This window comes from Protopterus annectens, chromosome 8.part0 (assembly GCF_019279795.1).
Source record: "Protopterus annectens isolate FY-2018-M chromosome 8.part0, PAN1.0, whole genome shotgun sequence".
Taxonomy (NCBI): domain Eukaryota; kingdom Metazoa; phylum Chordata; order Ceratodontiformes; family Protopteridae; genus Protopterus; species Protopterus annectens.
In genome coordinates, this window is record NC_056741.1 from 1,066,384,706 (window position 1) to 1,066,409,718 (window position 25,013).

Consider the following 25,013-nt stretch of genomic DNA (forward strand, 5'->3'; position numbering starts at 1 on the left):
TTATTTATATTGAATCACACGATGTTAACCAGTTATACAAACTGCACATCCCCTTTCATTTAAAGTGACTTTGAACTATTAAAAATGCTTGTTATTTCATTTCCCAGCCTTACATTCATTATAGAGTGTATTAATTATGATTCTTACCATTTATAGTCAACAGCTATTTATATTAAATGCATGTTTCAAATTGGACACACTTTTGTGAAAACACAAATTGGAACCTAAATAACTTTTCCTACTCCAACATCAATATTACATATTAATATTTACCTCCAGGTTACGACCTGAAGGAAATAAAAGTATTATAATTAATGATGAACCTGGTTTCCAAGGCTAACAACTTTTTATAATGAGCTTCCCCATGTTGATGTAAAGGCATAGCCGACACAATGAAGAATAAAGATGAATCTCAACCTGCATGATTTGAGCAGAAATGATGTGCCACTGGACTGTCTAATCTGCTATATCTAATGTCCCCCATATGTTCTTTTTGTCTCTTAGTTTGTCTAATATACCATTTTAGGTGAACAATCACAACCTAAAATGTAAACTACTCCACTCGATTGACAAGAAAACCTCTGTGTAGCCCTATGAATTCTCTTGTTAATGCTACAGCCATGCAAGTTCCTAACTTTTGAACATGCCTTACACCTACAACAGGGATGACATCCCACCTGAACATCTGTTATATCAACTTTCCTATTCAATAACTGTTTCAAATTCATGCACCTCTTACATGAAAAAAGTATGTGCTCCAAAAATATACCATTGGTAGATTCATCTTGCATCACAATGGGCCAAAATTTTCTAATTAGCCTTACTAAATGATGTGGAAAAGGGGAAAACTTACTAACAAAATACATTTTCCTTGTACCTTCATCTGAACATTGCTTTTCATATCTCCTTCTTATTCCTTCACTGCCTCTTTGTCGGATTCCCAAGACTCTATTCTCTGTCCTTACCAACAAATCAGGGGAATAACTTCTACTAGATAACCTATTCCTTACTTTCAAAAATTCTTGAGATATCCTTCTTTTATCCGAAGTATTGCCAAAAATATGTTTATATTCCCTATAAGGCAAAGAATTCAACAAAGGAGGGGGTGCATACTTGAGGCTAATAAAAAGTATTAGCTGCAGTTTCTTAGTGATAAGGTCTGAATTGTATTAACTTATCCTGACCCATATATAACTCTAAACCCAAAAACTGCATCACCTCTCTATTGATTTTGTATGTAAAAGAAATCCCAAAACATTTCTTTCCAGTTCAGCCATGTATGTTCCAAATTGTTCCATTTCCCCTCTACACACAAAAATCAGGTCATCTATATATCTTCTACAGACTATAACCTTGTTGTTAAAGAACCATTTATTGTACATGAATTTCTGCTCAAAGAAATTCATAAAAATGATTGCATAAGAAGGAGCAAATCAGGCACTCTTATTGGTGCCTCCCTTCTGCAAAAACAGCTCCTCATTAAACTCAAAAAAATCATGTGTCAGACAGAACTCAAGCAACTGCAAAATGTAGTTTGTTCCAGGTCCTTCCCCTAACATTTTTGCTACAGCTTCCAAACCCACCACATGACTGATGCTGGTGTATAAAGCTTTTACATTTATACATGCCCAGTAAAAATTGACCTCCCATTGCATACCCTCCACCAACTTGCAATATTCTTGACTATTTTTTATATGTGAAGGTACCTTAAGACAAAACGTTTTAAGCTGTTCATCAAAATTAAATCCCTACATTTTGTAAATAACAACCTACCCCAGTGACTATAGGCCTCCCTGGAGGGTTCATTACATTTTTGTGAACTTTAGGGATCGTGAAGAATCTAGCTCATCTGGGATTTGTAACAAACAGCTTTTTGATATCTCTGGCTTCAAAAAAGCCTAACCTTTCCCCTCTTTCCAAAATTTCTAATAAACATGCATTAAACTCTGAACTAGGATCATATTCCAGTTTACATAGGTATCCCTATCATTTAACAACTCAAAAGCCATTTTGTTATATTTATCTTTGGACAAAATGATCCAGTTCCCTCCTGTATCTGCCTGAGTGAAAACTAGGTTCTCATTATTACTTTGCAACATTTGCAATGCATCCCATTCCTCTTTAGTTAAATTATACATTTTTTTGTTTTTTTTGTAAAAATCTTATATTCACGTTCAGTTTCTTTACATAAAGTATTTAGCAACAGTATTCTTAGGGGGCACAAAATGACTTTCATAGGGAACAGGTAGAACCATTAGCTTTCCATATCCAGTGGCAAATGCTTCACCCCCATCATCATTGATTCTGTTATTGCCCATCATTTCTGCCATATCCTGGACATAAAATTCCCCAGATTCATCTTGTAAACACTTCTCTACACTATTAACATCTATAAACATGTTTTTATACACAGACAATTTTAATAATGAATCTTCAGAATTACTACTATCTATTTCCCCCACAGAACTATCCCATTGAAACTCATTTATATTATTGATCTGAATATTTTTATTTTGAAAAAACATTGCTAAATTAAATTTTCTACAAAAACATCCAACTTCAAGCAATACATCTGCTAGGCTGGGAAAATAAGTGGGTACAAATTTTATGCCCTTATTTAACAAGCATTTAACATTATCAGTGATCTCAAACCTGGATAAATTAATGATCACGTCAGTTGCCTTGCTAGACAGGGGTCCAAGGAAGTAAATATTGTGGGAAGAAATATCCAGGGAATTTTTATGGCTAGGCTTGTATAGGCCCTAGGGCCAATAGCCTAGTACCAACCTATAAACCTATGTCAAACTGTCCAAGTTCATCATGTCATTTGGGCCCAACTCCTTCCGCCCAAAAAAACACCGGCTCAAAGTCCACATTAACAATTATCTTCTCCTTCTCGTGCTGTTCGGCCTGATACCTCCATAGTTCCTTTGCCACTTCTGGCCTCTCCCTCATGTTTGTTGGGGACTGTTCCATTGCTGGTTCTGTGTACCTTCATTGCTTTCTTCGTTTACATCCTTAAACATGCATTTAATATAAATAGTTGTTGACTATAAATGGTAAGAATCATAATTAATACACTCTATAATTAATGTAAGGCTGGGAAATGAGATGAAAAGCATTTTTAATAGTTCAAAGTCACTTTAAATGGAAAGGGGATGTGCAGTTTGTATAACTGGTCAACATCAGGTGATTCAATATAAATAATGTGCTTCTGGTGTAACAAATTATCCCTTGAAGGCTTTTTAGCTGAGGTACTAGGAGACACCAGTAAAGTTGTTTTGCGCTTTACTTTTGAGAGTCTTCATTTTTTTGTGTGTGTTTCATCGCAAGCAGCCATGCAAAGATATATGAGAGTGATGTAATACAGATTGGAGGTGGTGGCAGTGCTATTGCAGTGAGGTGCCATCCCATCTGCAGATGCATAGCATACACTATACAGCTACAATGTATGTTGCAGCCAAGCACAGTACTTAACATTAGTCTTACCACACCTACACTATTGCAAAAGACTGTCATTGTTGCAATACCCCTTACCACAATAAAGTATACTACCTTGTACCTGATTTGAGTTCTGTCATTTGGAACTGCTGACTCTCTGTGTCCAATAGATCTGAAGCTGTTTAGGTAAATTAGGTGCTGCTGCTGCTTTCTTGCTGCATGTTTTAGCATCAGAAATGGTAGATTGCACAGGGAAGAAATTAATATATAATAATATGAACCTTGTATATAGATATATGCTAATAAAGATAGATTTCACCACTATTGATGAACTGTTAAATTTTGCAGATGGGCATCAGTGACATAAGGCAGAGAAATGGCTTGCCACTCATCATAAATATGACTTGAATACCCACTCATGCAGGGAGGCTATGCATGTATGTGCACCATGCTGCATCACAACATTAAAATGCACTGGTAGTGGTTCAAAATTCCATGCTGGACATGACCCCCAGGCTGCCAGTTTCTATTCCTGCTGTAGCTTTTTGGCAATGCTGGTAATTCTAGTGCCACATGTAGAGTGCGAGCTGTGCAGGGTGTCTGGCATCCTTGTATACCAGTGAGCAGTGTAGGTAGCAGTATGATGACCCATACTACCACTGTCCTAAAAATCTCTGGTCATTGGAAGCAGAGGTGAGGCAGGAATGACATAAATTTTATAGTGCTTGCCTTTTCTAGCTGGTATCATACTGCACTTAATAACCTATGTTTCCATTTTCACATGTCTGTTCCTAATAGAATTTTTTCCTTTGCCAAATCCCAGAATATACCAGGTAGCCTGTTATGGCTAGCTGTCTGTATGTTGTATGTGCTATTGTTGGCCATATTATTGTTATGCCACCCTATAAGCACTTACACGAGTGCATGGATCGTGCTATCCCAAACAGTGCCAAGACACTATCCTCCAAAAAAAGGAAGCCATTCTGGTGGTCCCCTGCCATAAACAAACTCTACGACAGAAGGAAGAATTTTCACAGTGAACTGATCGAAGGAAGGACACTGAGGAAACTCGGAGCTATAATATATAACATTAAGTATCCTGTTTTTTTGTTTATTTTGTTCTTTATTTCTTTGTTAGTTATAGCACTTTGTGTACTGTGTATTTTTCTAACTAGTTTCACTGTCCACCTTTATTAAGCATCTGTTGGGTTGTTTGTTTCTGATAACTGGTTACAGTAAACTCTTTTTTTCTAGAGGCTTCCTTAGCTGTTTAAAACTTTCATTTAAAGGCTCACTGCTGCTTTTCAGCTGTGAAACATTTCTGAAGTTTGTTCTAAGTAGTGGGGATATTTGTAGCATTTCCATATTCAGGCTTGTATTTGGGCCTAGTGTTTGTGGAGGCTGTGTGTCTGAGCACATATTCAGAGACACTGGTTTGGCCAAAGCCATCAGGCATTTCTGTGAGAGAGAATTGTTTGAGGTCATTGGCTGACTGAGGTCACCTGGACTACAGCTTAGACTAAGCACCTCATTGGTTCTTTTGAGATTTCTTTCTTAAAAGCTGTCTTAGGTTTCAACTTTCTGTTACCTAAGAAGTTCAGTTGTGAATGCTCTGCCATTTCACAGTGAACTGATCGAAGGAAGGACACTGAGGAAACTCTGAGCTATAATATATAACATTAAGTATCCTGTTTTTTGTTTATTTTGTTCTTTATTTCTTTGTTAGTTATAGCACTTTGTGTACTGTGTATTTTTCTAGCTAGTTTCACTGTGTGTGAGGTATTAACTGGAAATTGTCCACCTTTATTAAACATCTGTTGGGTTGTTTGTTTCTGATAACTGGTTACAGTAAACTCTTTTTTTCTAGTGGCTCTTTTAGCTATTTAAAACTTTCATTTAAAGGCTCACTGCTGCTTTTCAGCTGTGAAACATTTCTGAAGTTTGTTCTAAGTAGTGGGGATATTTGTAGCATTTCCATATTCAGGCTTGTATTTGGGCCTAGTGTTTGTGGAGGCTGTGTGTCTGAGCACATATTCAGAGACACTGGTTTGGCCAAAGCCATCAGGCATTTCTGTGAGAGAGAATTGTTTGAGGTCATTGGCTGACTGAGGTCACCTGGACTACAGCTTAGACTAAGCACCTCATTGGTTCTTTTGAGATTTCTTTCTTAAAAGCTGTCTCGGGTTTCAACTTTCTGTTACCTAAGAAGTTCAGTTGTGAATGCTCTGCCATTTCACAGTGAACTGATCGAAGGAAGGACACTGAGGAAACTCTGAGCTATAATATATAACATTAAGTATCCTGTTTTTTGTTTATTTTGTTCTTTATTTCTTTGTTATTTATAGCACTTTGTGTACTGTGTATTTTTCTAGCTAGTTTCACTGTGTGTGAGGTATTAACTGGAAATTGTCCACCTTTATTAAACATCTGTTGGGTTGTTTGTTTCTGATAACTGGTTACAGTAAACTCTTTTTTTCTAGAGGCTCCTTTAGCTGTTTAAAACTTTCATTTAAAGGCTCACTGCTGCTTTTCAGCTGTGAAACATTTCTGCAGTTTGTGTCCCATCCTCCCTCCCTGCTGGTATAGTGTTTTTATAGTTGGTGGCTTTGCAGTTGCCTGCCCCTAGTGTAAATTTGATCTGGGACCCTCCTCCCAGTCTAGTGTCATTACCTCATTCTACGCAGTACAGGGAGAACATTTGAGAAGGCCAATCAGCTTAGTTTCGGCTACTCCTTTCTCTCTTTCCACTAAAAAAAAAAAAAAAAAAAAAAAAAAAAAATTATCTGCTTTTACTGTATTTGTGTTTTTTCCTACTTTATTTTGCTTTTGCGTCATCTTAAAAGTACTCAATTGTATTTATTACTGCTTGGTGTAACTTATTCTAAGCCTTTTAGTTTAAGCACTTGGGCTTTAGACCAGTTGTTTTACATTAGGAAGGTTTGTGGGCTGCACTGTGGTGGCAGGACAGGTAGCTTATATCCTTCTAAGTTGGGAACTGCTGATTGAGGGCTCAGTGTCTGTTATTCTAAAAGTGTATTAGTTCTGGTTTAAGCACCAGGGCTCCAGGCCAGTTATTTTACATTAAGAAGGTCCATGGTCTGCACTCTTGTGGGAGAAGAGGCTGGACTCTGCCCTTCTGAGCTGGGAATTTCTGGTTAAAGGCTTATAGTGCCTGCATATTTGAACTATTTCTTACTGTAATTGGTACACCTTGTTTGCTGTAGCATAGACTAGAACCAGGCCTGCTGAATCTAGTTTTGTTTGTATGCTTGTTATTTCCCTGAAAAGCTAATTCCACCTAAAACGCTTTTCAGTACTTCTGTGGATCCCTAGTGATATCTGCATTGCTTACTGTACTTATTTCCTTGTTTCACTTGAAAGAAAGTTACTGTTCGTCATTTTTGCATTTAAGTTACCTGGCACTTGCTCTCTAAAGCAATTATATAAGTCAGCACTAAAAACTTAAAAGCACTACACCCTCACAAACTCCCCCTGGAGTACCTTGCTCCCCATTGGCCATTTTTTTCAATTATAAAGAAATTCCCAACACTATTCTAGCATGTCTAAAGGTCAGTTGTCAATCTCCTCTCCAGTCCAGCTGGTGAATCTGGGAATCTTGAGGCAATGTTACAACTGCCTCATGTACACAGACAACCCTCTCCTCCTCCCAACAAATTCCAACACATGTGAGAGATGCAACCATATAGCCAAACTGGAGGCTAAGCTCTCTCAACTCAGTACTGGCGTAACCAGTCAGGAGGAGAATGAAACCACACTCACTACAATTCCAGTCTCACATAGACCTACCACGACAGCAAACCAAACACATAAACACACAAAAACATACTCGAAGGCTCTAAATAAAAATCTGCCTAAGCAGCAGAGACCTCCAAAGCAGACACCCAAGCAACCGCTACCCCAAAACAAAACCCGTGCAACACATAGCTCACAAAGCCAGTGTGCCGAACAGTCACAGCCCTTAAGGCTAAACAACACACCTGATACACTTGTAATAGGTGACTCTATCATCAGGCACACTGACGTCCCACTCACCAGGCTGAACAAGGAGAAGGTCACGGTGAGCTGCCTGTCGGGCGCTAGGATCCGCCACATAACACAAGCACTCAGGTCACTCCAAGGCAAGTACAAATATGACTCAGTCATTGTCCATGCTGGTGTGAATGACCTGAGACGTACCTCCCTGGACTACATAAAAAGAGACATAGAGGAGCTCTCTGAGCATGTAGCCTAGGCCGGTATGACCTTGACCTTGAGTAGCATCTTACCCTCACCAAGAATGATGCCACAGTATGAAGACAAGATTATCAATTTCAACAATTGGATTAAGTATTGGTGTCATTCAAAGGGGATCCAATGCCTGTCAGCCTGGCATGACATGCTCGACAAGCCACGATGCTTCACTAGGGATGGCTTGCACCTGTCACCCCTGGGCTTTCAGATATTGGCAAAGGCTCTTGCTACCCCCATAGTGCCTTTTTAGGCAAGGCTCAAAAGACAAACCCACCTCCATAGGTATCACAAGGGATAAGAAACTAAGAGTAATGATACTCAACGCCAGAAGTCTAAACCTCAAGATGCACGCACTCGAAACTCTCCTTAGCATGGAGAACATTGATATCTGTGCAGTAACAGAAACCTGGTTCAAGGCTCTCGAGAGCACCCCAGCACTACCAGGTTATACCTCATACCATGCTTTTCGGCCCCAAAACTTGGACAGAACCACAAAAGGAGGGGGAGTATCAATATTCGTCAAAGATACTCACACCTCAAAGTTGGTGGCACAGCACGAAGCATCAGAGACTATCCATGTGCAACTAACAGTGGGTAAAACTGCCTTCCAGTTTACAGCCTGCTACAGACCACCCTCCCAAACCCAGGAACCCCACTCGGCCTTCCTGAGAACACTGGAAAATATGAAGGTCTCTCCAAACACCATTATATTGGGTGACTTCAACTACCCAACCATAGACTGGGAGCATTACTCTAGCTCCAACACCCTAGCCCAAAGGTTCCTAGAATTTATAAACTCAAATGCTATGGAACAACTTGTTACCACTCCCACAAGAGGGGAAACATACTGGACCTGATCATCACCAACATGGGGACTCTATGCTCCAGACCAGAAGTGTATCTCTCGCTGGTAAGATCAGACCATAAACTAATCTCACTGGATATTCACATCCCGCCCCCACCCCATGCCCAGAAAACCACAGTGAAAAACTTCTCTAAAGCAAATTTCACACTCCTCAAAACCAAGGTGGAATCCTTCAAAGCCCCCGGGCCTGTGGATAATACGGCCCAGACCGCAAAATCCTTTATAAATGCATTCTATGAACACCTTCAGGAATGCATGGATCATGCAATCCCAAATAAAACCAAGACCCAATCCTCCAAAGGCAGATGTCCTGTCTGGTGGACCCCAGCCATAAACAAACTATACAATAGAAGGAGGAAGCTACTACATGATAGAGCAAAATCCCAAAAGGGAAGGCATCTCTGATCAGTATTAGCAAAAAACTACGGGCACTCATAAAATCGTCTAAGGCCAGCTTCGAGAGAAAAATTGCACAGGACACTAAGGATAATCACAAGGCTTTCTTTAGTTATGTTAGGAACCTGGGTGGGAATTCCCAGATATGCTCAGAATTAGTCCAAAATATCAAAAATACACCGAACCCACAGACATTGCCAACATCCTAGCTGACAGGTTCAGCGCAAACTTCTCCCCCCCCCACCAAAAGGGCCAATATCTATCCCAGCAGAGTGCTGCCCCCCTGACATCTCAGATGCTCAGGTAAGAACTGCCCTCTCCAAAGCAAAAAACACAGCATCAATGGGACCAGACGGTGTCCCGGGCTGCGTCCTACATGAACTCCAAGAAGAGCTAAACCCAAACCTAAAACTACTGTTCAATCTCAGCCTTACTACAGGATATGTACCCAAAGAGTGGCGTACAGCAACAGTGGTCCCTCTCCACAAAGGTGGTGCCTCAACGGTTCCTGGAAACTATCGCCCCATAAGTCTCACTAGCTCGGTCTGCAAAGCTATGGAAAGGATCATCATGGACCTTATAAATAAAGATATTGGGGACCTGCAGACACTGGATCCTACCCAGTTCGGCTTTGTTAAGGGCAGATCCTGCCTCTTGAACCTGGTCGATTTCTTTGAAACAGTCACCAAGGCCATTGACAAGGGGAAGGTGGTCCACACAGCCTACCTGGACCTTGCAAAAGCCTTTGATACAATACCCCACTCGGGCATTATATATAAGCTCACCAGCTTAAATATAAACCCCTATGTCACTAGATGGGTTGCAAACTGGCTCAAGGACAAAACCCACATGGTTAGAATAGCTGGAGCCATGTCAGACTCCAAACCAGTTACAAGTAGCGTCCCACAAGGCTCAGTCCTGGGACCTCTCTTGTTTGGTATATATTTCTCGGAGGTACAGGCCAACATGGAAGGACTGTGGCTGACCAAGTTCGCAAATGACTGCAAACTGGGCTCCATAATAGACTCTCCAGCCGGCACAAGCATCCTCCAAAAGGGCCTCATAGAAACAGACAACTGGTGCCAGAGCCATGGCCTCAAGCTAAACGCCAAAAAGTGTATAGTCATCCCCTTTGGCAAAAACAAAGTGCCCACAAATTACCACATAGGTGGTAATCCATTAAGTACAGAAAAGTAATTAGGACCTGGGGACCCAAGTTGATAGCAATCTCTCATTTGACAACCACGTGGCCAAAGTGGTTAGAAAAACATTTTATATAGCCCACCTAATCATGAAGGGATTCACATCTAGATCAGGGGAGGTCACCGTGCCTCTTTACTCATCCCTCTTCAGGCCCATAATTGAGTACAATGCCCCTTTTGGGATGTACCTTACCAGACACCTGCAACAACTGGAAAGACCCCAAAAGTACCTCACCAAGAGGATCAAGGGGCTCAAACAGATGACGTATGCTGCCCGGTTAAAGAAACTCCAGCTCTACTCAGTGGCATACCACCTGCTCAGAGGCGATCTGTGCCTGACGTATAAAGCCATGTCCAACCCGGAATTAATGGACATGCTGCACCTCAGAAAATCCAAATCCCATCGAGCTACGTGCTCGAGGGACTTGAACCTCAGCACTGAAATAAATAAGACATGCTGGAGGGACAGATTCATTACCCAGAGGCTCCCTTCACTCTGGAATAAAATCCCAGTCCAGGTTAGGCAGAGTCCCTCATTGACTCTCTTCAAGAGGAATCTTGATGAGTGGATGGGAGATCGTAGGTTTACCCCGGGTATCACTTCTGTGTCACTGTTAGACAGAGGCACAGTATACTAACCTTGAAAAAGAGCATAGCAAAATTAATTTAATATGGGTGGCAAAAGCCATACACACTCTGGCTAGGCTTATAAATGCCCTAGGGCAGATAGCCTAGTATGAACCTATGTTTGTAAAAGAGAGTAAAATCCCATGAGTGGAGGAGTTCCCTCGTCAATCTCAGTAAGAAGCTGAGATCCCTTATAAGATCCTCCAAAGCTAGCCACAAAAACAAAATTGCCACTGATTCTAGGGACAACCACAAAGCATTCTATAGCTATGTCAAGAATCTTAATGGCAACACCCAGATCTGCTCTGAGTTACAGCACAATGGCATGAAAATTACAGAACCAACTGATATTGCCAACTTCCTGGCAGATAGGTTCAGTGCTAACTTTATCCCCCTCTCACCCCCTAAAGGACCCATATCTATGCAGGAAGAATGCAGAGTCCCTGTAATCACAACTATGCAGGTAAAAGCTGTACTCTCTAAAGGCAAAAACACAGCATCCATGGGACCAGACAACATCCCATGCTGGGTTTTACACAAACTTCAGAACAAAATGGCTCCCCACCTAAGCACCATGTTCAATTATAGTCTCACATCAGGCTTTGTACCCACTGAATGGTGCACAGCAGCAGTTATCTCACTCCACAAAGGGGGAGCCACCAGTGATCCCAGGAACTATCACCCTATTAGCCTGAAGGCCATGGAACGTATCATCATGGAACTCAAAAACAAAGACATTGGTAGCCTCCAAACTCTGGACCCCACCCAGTTCGGGTTTGTAAAAGGCAGATCATGCCTCCTGAACCTGATTGACTTCTTTGAGGCAATCACCAAAGCTGTAGATGAGGGTAAGGTGGTTCACACAGTCTATCTTGACCTTGCCAAGGCTTTCAACACCATCTCCCATTCTGGAATTATAGCTAAACTCACTAAACTAGGTATAAATCCCTATGTCACAAGATGGGTTGCCAATTGGCTTACTGACAGAACTCACATTGTAAAAGTTGCAGACTCCATATCTGACCAGTGGCAAGTGGAGTACCACAGGGTTTAGTCCTGGGACCTTTCCTGTTTGGTATCTACTTCTCTGAAGTACAGGCTAACACAGAAGGCCTTTGGCTAACGAAGTTCACAGATGACTGCAAACTAGGAGCCATAGTTGAGTCCCTAAATAATGTGGACATCCTACAGAAGGGCCTCACTGAGAGAGATGCCTGGTGTCAGAGCCATGGCTTCAAGCTCAATGCCAAAAAGTGCATTGTCATCCCCTTTGGTAAAAACTCTGTACCCATGAACTACCACATAGGTGGAAGTCTACATAACGCCGAATGTGTGATAAGAGACCTGGGGACCCAGGAGGTGGACAGCAGTCTCTCCTTTGATAATCACATTGCCACAGTAGTCAGGAAATCCTTCTATGTGGCACACCTCATCACAAAAGGGTTCTCATCTAGGAAAAAAGAGGTCATTGTTCTCCTCTACTCGACACTCATTAGAACCATTATAGAGTACAATACCTCTTTTGGAATGTACCTCACAAAACATCTGCAGCAGCTGGAAAGGCCACAGACATACCTCACAAAGAGGATTACTGGCTTCAAACAGATGCCCCACACTGATGTCTCAAAAGACCTCAGCTTTACTCCATAGCATATCACCTACTCCGAGGTGATCTCTGCCTAAAATATAAAGCTATGTCAAACCCAGAGCTGTTGGACATGCTACACCTAAAAAAATCCCAATCCCTCTGAGCTACACCCTCTAGGGACCTAAACCTTGTCACTACAATAAACAGGACATGCTAGAGGGATAGATTCCTGTCCCAGAGACTTTCCATACTCTGGAACAAGCCACCCATCTATGTCAAGCAAAGTTCCTCATTAGCATTCTTCAAGAAAAATCTTGATAAGTGGATGGGAAATATGAAATACACCCCGGGGATCACTTCTGTGGCTCTGCTCAACAGGGACACAGGAAAATAACTTTCTTGGGTGGCGTAAGCCAGGGAATCTTGTTGGCTAGGCTTACGTAGGCCCTTGGGCCGAAAGCCTAGTACCTACCTATGAACCTATGTTGTGTTGTGGGGTAGGGCAAATGCAGTGCCTCAAGGGAAATATTGCCACCTTTTTATGCATCTAATTTATTGCACATACCTGTGGTAGTGTACCTGCTTATGTTGCAATGCATCTGTTTGTGGTAGTTTAGATTGCTACCCCAGCTGTGGGTACCCTTTCTTGCTTCTGTTTCATTGCACAGCCATGCATATGGTGAGACAGCATCTTTCTGGGGTTGTGCCATTATTTCAGGCATATGCTTGTATAACTAAAGTACTAGCTTGGCAATCTACTCTGCACTATAGTCACACCTGATGTGATGAGAGATTACTTACATATCACTTTTGACTTTCAACATGCGCAGAATGAAAGCAGAATGCTGCTGCTGCCTGCCACAGAGAGCAACAGAGACTAATGGCACAGTTGGATTTGTGGCATTCTATTTCCACACTTGTAGTATGTTTGGTGTTTCAGATGTGAGTCTTCCTCACTAATGACACCCCTCCCTTTGTACTCCCTTCTGCACTTCACAGTGGCCCATCTGAGATACAGGCATGTTAGATGCTACACCAACTAATCTGTATGAAGCTACAGATAAGCTGGGCATTTAGGAAGGAAATTCTTCCCCAGAAATTAGTTTTAGCCCATCTTAGGCAAGTAGCCTGTCTGAGTCACGTGTCCTGACTAAGCTGGAGATGCAGTATGTGGTGGAGGTTGCTTTTGACTAGGGGATGGCACCATGGAATGCCATGCATCAACTCCACTTGCAGGAGGTATCTCACTGGACCAAATGTCCAGTGTCATTAGGTCTGTGGAGAATGAGGGTAGCCCATGTCACCTCCACCTTCTGTGTTTCTGTAATATCCATTCTGAGATGGTTTGCTGCTGTTATGCTGCTTCATACCCCACCCTGTCCCAAGCCATGACCTTAACCATGTTTGTCTCTTTATGTGCAATCCATATTTCTCCCCTTGTGTATGCATATCTGCACTTGCTCATCTATGTCGTCTCATGTATGTTTGATTACTCTAATTACTCCACTTCCTACCTTCCATACCCTTTTCTCCACCAACATGCATTTCTCCTCTCTCATCTTTCTTCTGTCCATGTACATGTAATGGGGCTTTTCTCCCACAAAATGTACCCTACCTTACCCCTAACCTGGCTTTATCATATTGTGTTCCTGCTGAATGATCCCTGCATGCTATACCCCTTTTCTTATTTTATGGTACTATACTTTCCACCACTTTCATGGAACCAATAAGTTATAAAGCTTATAAGGCATCCATTTATTGGTGTTTTTTGCTTGCTATTTGTATTTTGATTTCCACATCAGCAGCCTGCCAATATTAGTGGTTGCTTATGCTCTCTGCTATAGGTATGATGCATGTTCTTATAAGTTTCATGCAATGAAACATGAGGCTACTACCTTGTTATTGTTTTTATGCTCTCAGCTGCATTGATGTGCTTTGATTATGACTTTTTACATTCACTTCATTTACATTCTTAATGTCCACTTTTCTGGTTACTTATACACTTATTCATGTTTATTTTTGCAGTGCATTGTATTTTTTTCTTTGTATAACAAGAATTTGTATACTAAATTCCATCTCTATGAATCCCAGTCTCTGACTGCGATGACATAAGTGACAGAAATAAATTTAAAATATATATGTAAGAGGAAGGACAATGAAGAAAATGAAAAAAAAAATAATTAAAACAATTTTTGCAAAAGCAAGATATCTGAGATGAAAAAATGGGGATTCCCAGTAGTGGATTAAGTGTGGCTTGGGCCTTGGGCAATTTTCATACCATAGACTTCAACTCCTCCCCTCCCCCAGTTTCCTGGTAATGTGCATACGCACAGATGCTCTTTTTTCTACATCTTTCTCATTTAAGACAATTATAATCCACCAATGTTCACCTCAAAGGTCTGACTGGGATAACATAAATTAGTTAATAAAATGTCACAGTACAGTATTCCAACCTGCTTTATAGAAGTAGTCCCACAAAGGTAGACTAATGATAGTTTAACTTGATCATGGCAACAGCATAAGCCATTTTTATCCATAGACAGCTCCTGTACTCAACAATCATAGCCCCATTGTTAAGTGTGTACACCTCATATGCCTGATTGTGGCAAAAATAATTAAGGATACAATTATATATTTAGGTTTACTTTAAACAACTACATAGTAGTTAAAGTATTCTAATTTATCTCCCATAAATCCACACTAGTCCTGCAAAGCCAAACTAAACTGAACAAATGGCAAGAAGTTACTTCCATTCCCAGACCACCTCAATACTGGACCAGCAGTTATAATAACTTTGCTGTGTACACCTCATCTTATTGTGTTAAAAAATAACAATAATAATACCTCTCAACCTCTTAGAGACTAGAATCAAAGAAAAAGCAAAAAAAAAAAATAATAAATAATGAAGGCCAAAGACCCAGAATCAGGGACAACTTTTAAATATTGCTGTTATACATTTAGAAAGTTGCTAGAATGAAAGTTTGTGCATTAATACAATGTTTCTGAAGAACAAAAAGTCTGAAACTCAAATATTTATCATTATTTTGTGACTGCAATCCTCAGCAATTTGCCAGAAAACCACATATATTATGATGCACAAAAGAAACATATGAAGCAAAATCAGGGGCATTTGTCAAACTGGGGACATTTAAGGGCTATGTAATTTCAATTTTGTTTCACTTAAAAAGTAGACAGCCTCATCTGTGAAATTAAATCGTTAACTGAGTGAATAACAAGATGACACATTACTTCCCTTCACTAACAGCCCCCAAACTAGCAGTTATAACCATTTTGTTGTGTACAATTCATCCGATTGTGATAAAAATAATACAGAATAAGAGTCAGGAATGAAGCAAGAAAAAAAATCAGAGACAGATTTTAAACATTGCACTTTTATACTTAGTTGCTACAGCAACACTTTTTTTACATTGGTTTGTTGTTCCAAAAGGATATGAAGTCTGAAACTTAAATATTTGTTACTATTTAGCCAGTACCATGGCACAGAGGGATAAAGCCCTGACTATGCCCCAGTCAACTTGGGTATGATTAGTGGCTCGACTGACTGAAGTGCTGGCAGGGAAGGATAGGTTTGCCTATCCTAGGGAGGAGGTCACTCACTTTTGTGCACCTTGTTATTAACCTCTGGTGAGTGGGGATGCATAAGGTGCATGGTTCTAAGGGAGAAAAGGCAGGGTGTTGGCTGAGTGGCCATTGAAGTGAGATGATATAACCATATGCCATCATTGCCTGGCTGTTTCTGGATGTATAAGTACTTACAGAGGAAGTAGTGGGGAAAGGAGGGGTAGGGCATTACAGAAAAAAAAAAACAAAACAAGACAAAAAAAAAAAACTCCCAGCAACAATATGGTACAAAACTGGAGTAGCTGATCTCTGTTGTGGCCCTGAGGCTATGGTCAGGTAGAACTCAGAGGAGGCTAAAGGCAGGTGCATTAGACATGGTGAACTGGGAAATAAGACAGTTGCAGTTGATGGTCAGCTGTGGCAGCCCCCACAAAAAATTAAAAAAGAAATGTTTGTCATTATTTATTGACTGTAGTCCTCACTGATTTGCCAGAAAGCCACAAACTGTATGATGAACAGAACAAAATGAGGCAAAGTCAGGGATATTCAGCAAAATCAGGGATAGTTTCAGCTTGTTTCACACAATCAGTACCCACAGCTTATTTCATATAATTGTACACTAATCTTATAAAGGCAAACTCTAGCTTAGGAAACAATGTGGCCACCCCTCATTTAGTGATTGCAGTCTTGAATGATTTTCCAGAAAACCACACATTTTTGAGTCAGATGCCAAAAATTAGGGCAAAGTCATGGCAATCTGCAAAGCCAGGAACAGTTTCATTTTAATTTAACACAAACTGCACCCAGAGAGTAAATATTCCAACTTATTTCAAACAAAGGTACGCTAGTCCTGTAAAGTCAGTCTGTAAGCTGGGCACCCAACAACAGGGTTTGTTGCCAGTCAAAAATATTAGACAAAGTCATTCTATGAATATCAAGGACAGTTTCAGATTTAAGTCATACAAGGAGTGGCCAGAGAGCAACTATTCCAATTTTTTTCTAACCGTTACACACTAGACCTTAATGTCAGTCTTTAAACTCTTAAAATTAATAAGAAAGGTTTCTTTCATCCACAAAACAGCTATTCTACAAATACCTTCATCACATTTTAACCATCCTATCAACTTCCAGTTGTTAGTGTGTCATTGCCAGGTTTTCCACCTTTTACCCCTTGTTCCACATTATAAATAGCAGAATTCTTTCCTCCTGAAGATGAGAGGAAAAACAGCCACGCTAAAGCTGAAACCTTTCCATGCATCTGCCAATACAGCATATTACAGTTCATGCCATGGCATCCATGCCAGTGAGGAGCTTACCTCCCACAACCCCCAAACCATTACTATATCTACAAGAGATTTTCGCTGAGAAGTGTGTACATAGTAATGGCTACACCCCCAAAACTGAAGCACTGCAGTAATACAATGCAAATGCCAAAATGTGGTTACTTACCCAACTACATTTGTCTAAAGCCCTTAAGCCCCTCCCGACCTTTGCCTCATTTCCTCCCACTCATCCCTCCTTCCATTTAACCCTTTCATCTCCCCAACCCACTTAACTCCCACTAATATATTAATCTAACCCCTTCAGAAGATGTCCCTGGACAAATTGGTTTATTGCCAAACCTCATTTGTTACCCATTAAGTCCAGTATCTGTATTCCTCTGCGTTCTTCTATCCTGAAGTACCACAAAAAAGCACTTGACAGTGAATAATTCATGTGCTTGTTAAACCATTTCAACTTGCCTAAGGTACAGTTCCTTTATATACAATTATTTTCATTTGTTGCTTTTACTAAATGATTTGCAAATGTTATATTAATGTACATTATGTGCATAAGAAATGAAAACAGAATCTTAAAAAATTAAAATGTTAGACAGCACAAAGCTGAAGCTTTGCAATATATTTGTTAGTATGTAAAACATGGCACAGCAGTTTAAACACATATGAATAACATACTGAAGAAATTAAAAAAGTCAGACTTGCAAAAACTAAAACTTAATTATTCAAGTGCTGTTATTACCTCACAATAATGCAGTCCAAATTATCTGAGAATAATACAATCCAAATTACAACTGAAAGTTTATGATTTTTTTCTTATTGTATTTTGCAACAATTATAGATGTTTTCATACCTTTAACACCTGATAATCTGATTGACTTGATTGACCTGTCAGTCCTGTGTAAACACCTTTTCCTTCACCACCATCAGAATTAGTTCCCTTTAAATAATAAAATAAAATGGAAAAATTACTGTAAAAATAACTTGCAGTCGAAATAAAACATAAGGTATGTAATTTTTCAGATTATTGTATCAGTGGTTTTCCCCTTAGGATTGAAAACTTTACAATTAATAAGATTGTGTCCTATTATGAAAAAAAAAAACTTGCTCTAGATTTAAATTTCTACAGGTATAAGACTAATGCACAAGTAATCTGGAATTTCCATTTTGCCAAAGAGCCAACATAGACTCATAATGCAGTCAGCAAATTAGTTAAAATACCACTGCTAAGCAAATTTCTCCTGTATTAGATGTTATACATGTACACCATCTTCTGGTAGTTCTAAGGATGAATATTTTAATTTCAAGCTCACTATGCTGTATTATATGCCTTTAAACACCAGAAAAGTAAATCATCACCCTAAAACATATATATAAAAATAAAAATATTGAATTATTATTATAATTATAGTTGAACTGCTAGTGAGATTTTTTTTTCTTTATACAGACATAACAATATCCAGTAAAAACTTTTAAAACAGCATTCTAATTGTTTTCTGCTGAAGGTATTGATGAATATGTAGTTTGCATCTATAACAATTTCATAATATTTAAAAACCTATCTCCCTAGTGTAGGCATCCCTTGGTCGTCCGTGTGTTGTGCTGCTCCCTGGAAGCCCAGTGCTGCTAATCGGGTTGTCCCTCCTCTGCTGTTAGACTTCCCACAAGTATCTTGTTTTTTCAGAAGCTACAACGCAGTCTACCAAAGTGTGGACACCTGGACGCATCCCTTATATCTCTCAGTGTTGGCCACAGCTGATAGCCTTCAAGACTCGCTGTATGTGTCTCTATTTTTTAACTTTGCTACGACCATTTTTGAACCGGGCCAGCACACTCACGGAACTTACCTAGGCCATTTTATCTCCCACATAGAATAATTTCTTGCTTAACCTTAAAGTTGAGGTCTTTCCTCCCTTATGCCACTAGATGGCAGCAGAATACAGTGACTGATTTGCTTTAGTCTGCTGAGCTTTGTTCTGGATCTCTGCTTAACTAACTTATTTGGTAACCTAATTTATCTACTAAAACCTTGTATAGCAGACTCTAATTTCCAGAGTAAGGGATAGCTGGATTTGTATAAATTACTGCCATAACACCCACAATAAGGTGTTTCTTATCTGCCTAAGATACATCGGTGGTAAGCTTTCTGGAAGTCCTGATTGGCTCCACACAATCTACTGACTGGTTCTGCCCCGCTTTGCTCCCCTACCCTACCCCCATATCCCACCCACCCCCAGTGCTCTTGCACTTATACCTCCCTAACCACACCCCCTCCCTAAGTCATCCTATCCCTTGTAACTGTTAATTGATATAACTCCATCTCATTCCTCCTTAATTACTTTATCTATTACCTCTCTCTTAATTGAAATAACTCCACCACATCCTCCTAACTTACTTTATCTATTACTTGTCTCCTGACACCTACGTCTTACTTATACAATTAGCTACTCTGCTCAGGAAAACTTTACCTTCCCTATACTTTAACTTGTTTTACTTATTAAGTCTATCTCCTTAGGGCTTTATAACTCTTCTTAGCAATATGTCTCTTATAACTAAAACTATCCTAACCAAACTAATATTCATACACATATTTATTCTAGGCTTAACCATAATCAATCTCCTTACTTCCTATGAAAAAGCTAATTATTACCACTTTAGTTACTGTCGCAGACAAACAACCATCCAATATCCTATCCAAACACATACTTATTTAAACATTACATGTACCCCCAACTACCTACTAGCCAAATACCATCGACTTACACACATTAACTTTAACAATCCAAATATAAGGAGACTAAAATATCTAACCAGCTTCTCGTGCAAACCATCATTAGAACTAAAAACTCCAACCCTTAGCGATGGTGACATCCACCCTAACCCGGGACCAACTAATGACTCCACTGACATAACTTATAATACCACAAGCTCTACCCTCCCAACACTAACCACTGTTTCCAATGCCTTACTTATAGGACATCTCAATATCCGAAGTATTAACAATAAGATTGCCCATCTCCATGCCCTCCTTGATACTCACTCCTTTGACATCTTCTGTCTTACTGAAACTTGGCTGAAACCTGGTACTAAAGACAATGCAATACTTCCCCCTGGCTATGACATATTGAGAATGAACCTCATAAAATGCAAGGGTGGAGGAGTAGCACTTCTGTTTAAAAATGGACTAAAAATCTCCTCTCTACCTTATAACCCACTAAAAGATAGTAAGGCTGAAATCCTTATTTCTAAACTACAACTAAACTCTAATAAATCAATCTATATCATCTGTATCTACCTACCTCCTGCCAATAATAATACCACAATTGAGAATATCCTAAGTTGGGTATCTTCTACCTACCCACAAGAAACAATCATATTAGGAGACTTTAATTGTGACTGGTCTTCTGTCAATACAAATAATCCTTCCTCAAATATTAATCTTCATGGCTGTACTCAGACAATCAATAATCCCACAAGAATCAATAAACCCAACAACAAAGAAAGCATTTTAGATTGGATTCTTACTAACAAACAGCAACAAACATATACAGTAGGAACTTTGCCTGATGATGTAAGCGATCATACCTTAACTTACATCATAAGACAAAAGAGTGACATTAATTACACCCCTACCTATAGGATCTCACATAGCAATAAACACTTTAACCCATTATTATTCCAAAATGAACTAAAGGCCTGTAACTGGAATTTTCTAAAAATCCTAACCCTTGAAGAAGCTATCAAATATTTCAATACCAAATTCCTAACAATCCTTGACCAATATGCTCCAAAATGATCTATCAGAGTTAAATCTAAACCTGCCCCCTGGCTGTCCAAAGAGACAAGACAAAAAATACTACTTAGGAATAAATCTTGGGCTAAATGGAGAACTACCAAAACTACCTCAGACCAACAAGCCTTTAGACAGTTAAGAAATAGTACTAAAAAAGCCATTTTTATAGATAAAACTACTGTAAACTACAGCAAACTCACCATGACAACCCCAAAAGGTTCTGGTCAACCTTAAATTCACTCCTACACCCAGGCCACTCTAGTACACCTTCCCCTTTAGGGGCTGAAAAGAATACCTCACATCAAACTGCTAATGCCTTTAATTCCTTTTTCACTGACACCATCAATTCACTAGCTAGTCACCTCACAATAGACAAGTCTAACTTTCCCACCTGCACATCTGCTAATCTCCCTACATTCCAACTACAACCCATCTCTACTACCTATATCCTAAAACTCATCCATAAACTTAAACATTGTACCCCATCTGCTGATCAGTTACCATCTGAATACCTTCAAAAACAGCTGAAGCAGTTGCCTATCCCATATCCATTCTTATAAACAGAACCATCAATGAAGGAACCATCCCTGCTATTTGGAAAATCTCCCACATTATCCCTTTACATAAAGGAGGTAACTCCAATGAGTACTCTAACTACAGGCCTATAGCACTCATCGCCCTTAGCAAAAATTATGGAGAAATGTATTCACCATCAGCTAATGCACCACTTAACTCAATATAACTTACTAGCCAACTGCCAACATGGCTTTAGGCCATTTCATAGCACTACCACAGCTCTCCTATCCTTTACCGAGTGTATCAATAGAAACCGCAATAATAGTATCCTCACATCAGCACTCTTTATAGACCTGTCAAAAGCCTTTGACATGGTAAACCACAACTTGCTCATAAAATCCCTTGAATCTCTTTCTCTAGATACCAAAGCTGTTCAATGGTTCACTTCCTACCTTAGTAACAGGCAACAGGCAGTTCTCTGGGAAAACACACTTTCATCCCTTCTGCCAGTCTCACTTGGGGTCCCACAGGGCTCCATCCTAGGACCTCTCCTCTTCTTTTTATTCATAAATGACTTACATGTAGCAATACCTCAAGCTACATGTATTCAATATGCAGACAACACTACACTCATATGCTCTGCTAACACCTCCTCTGAACTACAAACTCTAACACAGAATGTATTTAGCACAGTTGAGGCATGGTTCTTGAAACGTTGCCTCCTTTTGAATGCCAAAAAAACCAAACTCCTGCTCTTCAGGCCTAATAGTAAGTCCCCCACATAGACTTCTCTATTAAATCCAACAATGGTACACATATATCCCCTGACTCTACCACTAAGCTGTTAGGTATTATAATTGACAACAACCTCACTTTTGATAATCACATTAATAGCACTATTAAAACTGTAAATAGAAAACTCGGCTCCTTCTATAGAATTAAAACCTTTTTAACTCCAAAGGCCAAAATGACACTTGCTCACTCTCATCTTATTTCCACTCTTCTTTATGCTTCACCCATATACACCAACCTAAAGAAAAATAATCTCACTAAACTAGCAAATGCATACAATAGCATTGCTAGATTTGCTACTGGAAACCCATTTAGAACTCACCACTGTCAGAATCTACAACAACTAAACTGGCTAGAACTTAAAAACACGCTGATACTTTCCCAACTTACCTTTGTTCATAGGACATTTTACCAACCAAAAAATACATCTATACTTTCTGAACTTATTTCTCCCTATTCTAATCTAAATTCGTTACGCTCCTCAAACAAACTTCTTGTGGGGTTAACTACGTCTAACAACATCGCCGGTGACTCACTATTCTCCAATACCATAGGTAAATACTGGAATCTTCTACCTACTACTCTAACTTCTATTCCTTCACCTTTCCTCTTTAAACAAAAGCTCAAACAACATCTTAAAACACTCTGGTTATGCCCATGCATCAATCCCGACTAATCTTATGATTCTACTAATCACTCTTTTCTAATACCTTCTTTTACCTCTCTCTACTCACTCCCCTTGAGAAGCTAATCTCTAAAACTCCTTTGTTAATATAGAACTGTGCGTGTGTATATATTTACTGAATCAATTATATCTTCATGAATGTTTTACTAAAATAGAACTCCCCTGTCTTATACTGTAAATAGAATTAGAGTAAGTGTCCTTCCTAGTATATATTCTCAATTAGTATAATCTAGATTGAACCATGTTTCTGTTTGTAGTAAAGAAGAAGTGGACCAACACCACGATTGATGCAAAAGCTTTAATTCATATAAAAATCCAGGATGTGAGCGCTTTCGCGTGCTGCCAAGTGCACGCTTCTTCAGACAAGTTTAAAACACTCTAAAATACTGCTGACTTATATATCATTCAACTATATCCTTTAATTAGTTAATTGATCCTTGAAATGAATCAATTAGGATCTTAAAGTCAGAATGCTTCTTAGAAGTAAAAAAAATATTCCTTGCAGCTACAGCACATCAGCCCAGATCAAAACAAAACGAACCAAGATGTGCTGGTATATATATATACAGTTGACATACATTCATAATAAAAGCACTTACATAAAATATAAAAATTTGCATTTTGTTTTTCATTTCTTGATATTATTTAGTGAAAAAACTACCATAAATAATTAAATTTCATCTCAAACGAATGTAAGAGTTACCATAAAAAATATATACACATAACCAGTGTTACATATAGTATATATTTCATACATACTTCCTATAGTCACTAAATAAATAATCTCAATATACTATCCACGTCATGACAAAATCTAGAAACCAACCCTCCTTCCTGTTTTTTGCATAACAATTAAACTACAATAATATTTTATTGCATTAAATAATATATCTATATGTACTCATCTGCAAAAAATTGTTAATGAACATGAATATTTAGAATATAAAGTATGTTAGTGCAGGGAATACTAGAGATGTAACATAAAACATGATATAAATTTATGTATACAGATCCAAAATTTGTACATAGGGACCAGTAGCACAAAGTGCTATATAATATATAGACATATAGTAGTAAATATAATGAAACAGAATAAAATTATAAAATAAAATAAAATGAATGAAATTACTGCTCTTTTTAAGAGCAGCAAAATTAGGTAGAGACCTGTATGCTGTAGAGGTATAATAATATACATTTTAGTGTCTCATCCTATTACTAATATTCTTTCCAAGAAAAATTCATATTCTATACAGGCATATACATTCTATAAAAACTCATTGAATGAACTTTTAAGTATTTAAAAATACTAAAAATAAAGTAAAATTGGAATAGCTCCTAGAAGCAGGAGACGTGTAAAATGACTTAAGATGCAATAGCTGATAGAGTCTGTATCAAAATGTATAGGGAATAAAGAACCAAATACTTAAAGACTGTATTGAATAACCTATCAGAAAGGGTTACATTTTCTACCATAATCAGTGAATCGTGTCTGTGGTTTGTAAGTGTGGTGTCACCTACAAAATGATCAAAAAAGAGAAATGTATATAGTACTGAGTGAACATACATTTAAATTTAAACAAACTTTATATAAACTAAATGTGATGTGAATGAAAAATATGTGTGTGTAAGAGATATATAAAATATAATATACATCTAGCTATTTAAATAGCCATACCAAACATGCAGACGCTCCAAAAGGATATATATGTGTGTGTTGCAGGGTACTTACGAATGATATTTCCTTTTCTTTAGCTGTGATCTGATACTAACATAGCTATTAAGGCCAGGGTATTTATGTGCTCTAATTCTGAATATCCAGTTCAGCTCCAAACTCTCTAAATCATTAAAATTATCACCTTTTCTTAAGTTAGGTGTCCTTTTTTGTAAAACTCTAAAGACAAAGGTGTGGTCCGGATATTCGGAAACATGTTTAAACAATGCATTCTTTTGATCCTGCTTTTTTATTGCATACAGGTGCTCTTGTATCCTATCCCTGAG

General features: G+C 38.9%; 1 protein-coding gene across 3 annotated transcripts in view; it reads right to left on the minus strand.

Annotated features, from left to right (window-relative positions):
- The window catches only part of LOC122809220 (hemicentin-1-like), a 607,229-nt gene that overhangs the window by 60,752 nt on the left and 521,464 nt on the right, over positions 1 to 25,013 (minus strand). For all 3 annotated transcript variants that reach the window (XM_044080533.1, XM_044080535.1, XM_044080534.1), the window contains exon 9: positions 18,083 to 18,169. In XM_044080533.1, coding sequence (XP_043936468.1) covers positions 18,083 to 18,169 — 87 coding nt within the window. The remainder of the gene's footprint in view (positions 1 to 18,082; positions 18,170 to 25,013) is intronic.